We start from the raw sequence: 3,133 nt of genomic DNA, 5'->3' as shown, positions 1-3,133 counted from the left end.
CATTTATGCCGCCCACCATTGCTGGTAGATTCTTTATCTAGCCTGCATCCTCTCATTTTCCTGGATCCCTATACGGCGCTTGACGCTGTTTACCACAAGAAATGTCGAACGAACGTGAGACACTCAGTGTGATACTCCAGTCGGAACTACTACTCCCAGAATGCAGTAGGGCTCCTGGGAAGTGCGGGCGGCTGGGAACGCAGCAGGCCTAGCCCTGTCGTCTGCTGCCATTGGAGGAGCGCTCCCACTCCCAAGAGGCCACGCGTAGGCGGGGCGCTTCATGCGGAAGTCAGCGGCGTCCGGTCCCGGCGTCCGGTCCCAGCCTCCTCTGGGAGCTGGCAGTTGGCGACCGTGCGCTGACCCGCGCCCCTCGGTCCCGAGCCCGCGCGCCCTCAGAGGGTGCCCGGACAGGTAAATGGAGTGGGGCGCGCTCTGCGGGAGGCGAGGAGAGAACTGCGGGGGGAGGGCGGAGGTGTCGACGGAAAGGTGCTGGGGTGGAGCAAGGAGGCAGTGCAAGGGTGACTTGGGCTTCTCTGGTGTCGACAGTTTCAGTTGTCGGGCAGGACCAGTTTTGGCGAGGTGCGTCTTATGCCACTGGAAAGGCTTCGAGTTAGAGTGTCAGAATGCGTCACTTAAGCTGTCATTACAGGAGGAAAAAAATGTTAACTTTCTCTCAGTTTGCATTCTACAAGACCTTTCTGTAGCATTTAAATCTCTTGAGATCGCCCGAGTCCTCCAAAAACTCTCTACGTCCTTGTTCGATGACGTCACTTTCTGCTTCACCTTCTACTTCTGGCTGTTTATGCTCCTTCGTGGGTTCCTAGCCCCTTATTCGCCCTTCCTCCACTGCTCAGTATTGACAGTCCCCTTCTTCGTCTGTTCAGGAACTGTATTTCTGACTCGACCCGTTTCCTCAGCTTCAGACCTGTTTGGTGTTTTTATTAGTGGCCAATGTTTATCAAATTCTGACCGCGTACTTTGGTAAATGCTTTACATCTCCCTCTCCCATAACTCTCACAAGCAATCAACTGTCTTCATTCGGCCTCATTAATTGCTTTCAACTACCTGTATCTCCATTCTCCCTCCATTGATCCCAGAGGATACAGTCATGTTGGGGATATTAATTCCCTTTGAATACCTGTGGCTGAGAACAGATCCATTCATATATTTAACAAATATTTATTGAACGGCTGGTATATGCTTGACACGCTTAAGTGCAGGGGATACAGCTGTAAACAAGACTTAAGAGGTTGCTACTCTCAGGAACTTACATGTTTGTGTCTAGAGGGGAAAACAGGAATAATCGGGATGATGTTATATATTGGTTAATGCGAAATAAAACAGGTGGTTGACTTGAAAGGGTGGGATCCTATCCTAAGAAAGTCAGAGGGATCGGACTGGGTCTCAGAGCATCCTCCAGAAAGAATAGTTGTAATACCAACAGGAATAATCTTCATCTGTAACATGACCTTTCATAAACACCTCTTCTTTTCCCCATCTAAGCAGTGTTTATTCTTCATTCTTCTATCTCCTCCAAGGTTATTGCATCAGAATTCATGGTTTATCTGTAGTTGGTTTATTCCTTATAAGACCCAGAGAGAAGAGTGGGGGATTGAATTACTATTAGCTCAACTGCTGTATCTTACTGAGAAAGATAGTTTGGTTGTGAAAATATTATTCTTACCAGGTCCTTCTGAATATAAAGTTATCTACCATTTATAGTATATTTAAAACCAAAATATGCTCAATGTTCACTCATTTATTCAACAGATATTTGAGGGAATATTAGATGGTAGGCACTGTGCTGAGCACTGGGAAAATAGGGTAAAATAGACACTTTCACCTCTCTTCCAAGGATAAATAATCCTAACAGTATGCTGAGGAAATTCCTAAGGCATAGGCTGACACCTACATTTCTGTTCTTCATCCAAGGTGAGATCATCACAAAACATTAAGACATTTCCTGAGTAATTGTGAACATTCTGAGATTATTCACTTATTATTCTTTATGCGTTTATTTATATGTCTTTCCCCTTTGTTCTATGACTCCCTCAAGTATTGGAATCCCTTCTTCCTTAACTTTATACCTCTAGTGTCTACTTTGTCATATAGTAACCTGCCAGTACATACGTGTTGGACTGAAATAGAAAGACTCCCTATTTGATCAAATTTAAATGACATGATTTATACAAGGCCTTCTTTATGTAAGGCCATCAGCCGTATTCCTCAACCTTCTCATTCACCAAAGGTGGACCATTTCATCTTATTGGGCTAACTTATGTACCTTCTTTACCTTGTTCTCACCTCTATGCCTTCTCTTGCTCCATCCATCCCTCCTAAAATGATCTCCTATCTCTTCCCAGGCACCTTGTGTACCTCCCTCCATTAATTTAGTGGGCCAGTTTAATAATCTGCTCATGATATAAAGGTGGAAAAAAATTAATTTCCTTTTTATATTTCCTATGAAAAATTCTGCCAATGAACTCTTGCAAGAATTAACATAATAGGTCCTCCTGCAATAATATAAATAAGGATACAGAATACTTTTTAAAAATTTTACATTGCCTATCACCATGTGCTATGTAATGAGTTAATTGTACTACTTTATTTGAACAATTGTATAACCTCTGTTCACACAGCATGTTTTGGTATCATTTGGTTTCTACTTGGTAGAAACACATCTTTTTCTGTTTGTTTGTTTTGTTTTTTGAGATGGAGTCTTGCTCTGTCGCCTGAACTGGAGTGCAGTGACGCGATCTCGGCTCACAGCAACCTCCACCTCCCAGGTTCAAGCAATTCTCCTGCCTCAGCCCCCTGAATAACTGGGATTACAGGTGCGCACCACCACGCCCGGCTAATTGTTTTTTGTATTTTTAGTAGAGATGGGGTTTCACCATTTTTGGTCAGGCTGGTCTCGCCACCCACCTCGGCCTCCCAAAGTGCTGGGATTACAGGCATGAGCCACCGTGCCCGGCCAAGAAACACATCTTTGAGTATTACTTTCTCCTTCGCCTGAGATAATTTAAGTGGTAATGTTATTCTGCCACATTGTCATTTTCAGGATGTCAGTTAAAGGCTTAAGTATTAAAATTAAAGTTTTTTGGTTTTTTTTTTTTTTTTTTTTTTTTTTTTT

At 43.5% G+C, this 3,133-nt stretch overlaps 1 protein-coding gene across 1 annotated transcript in view; it reads left to right on the top strand.

The window, feature by feature from the left end:
- Window positions 1–229: 229 nt before the first annotated feature.
- Window positions 230–3,133, top strand: part of VAMP7 (vesicle associated membrane protein 7) — a 58,415-nt gene continuing 55,511 nt past the window's right edge. Inside the window, exon 1 of the mRNA XM_017873571.1 lies at window positions 230–411. Within this exon, the coding sequence (XP_017729060.1) occupies window positions 281–411 (131 nt within the window). The 5' untranslated portion in view covers window positions 230–280. The remainder of the gene's footprint in view (window positions 412–3,133) is intronic.

Source organism: Rhinopithecus bieti, unplaced genomic scaffold (assembly GCF_001698545.2).
Source record: "Rhinopithecus bieti isolate Rb0 unplaced genomic scaffold, ASM169854v2 scaffold_8431, whole genome shotgun sequence".
In the NCBI taxonomy this organism is placed as follows: Eukaryota; Metazoa; Chordata; class Mammalia; order Primates; family Cercopithecidae; genus Rhinopithecus; species Rhinopithecus bieti.
This window is presented reverse-complemented; position numbering and strand designations above follow the sequence as displayed.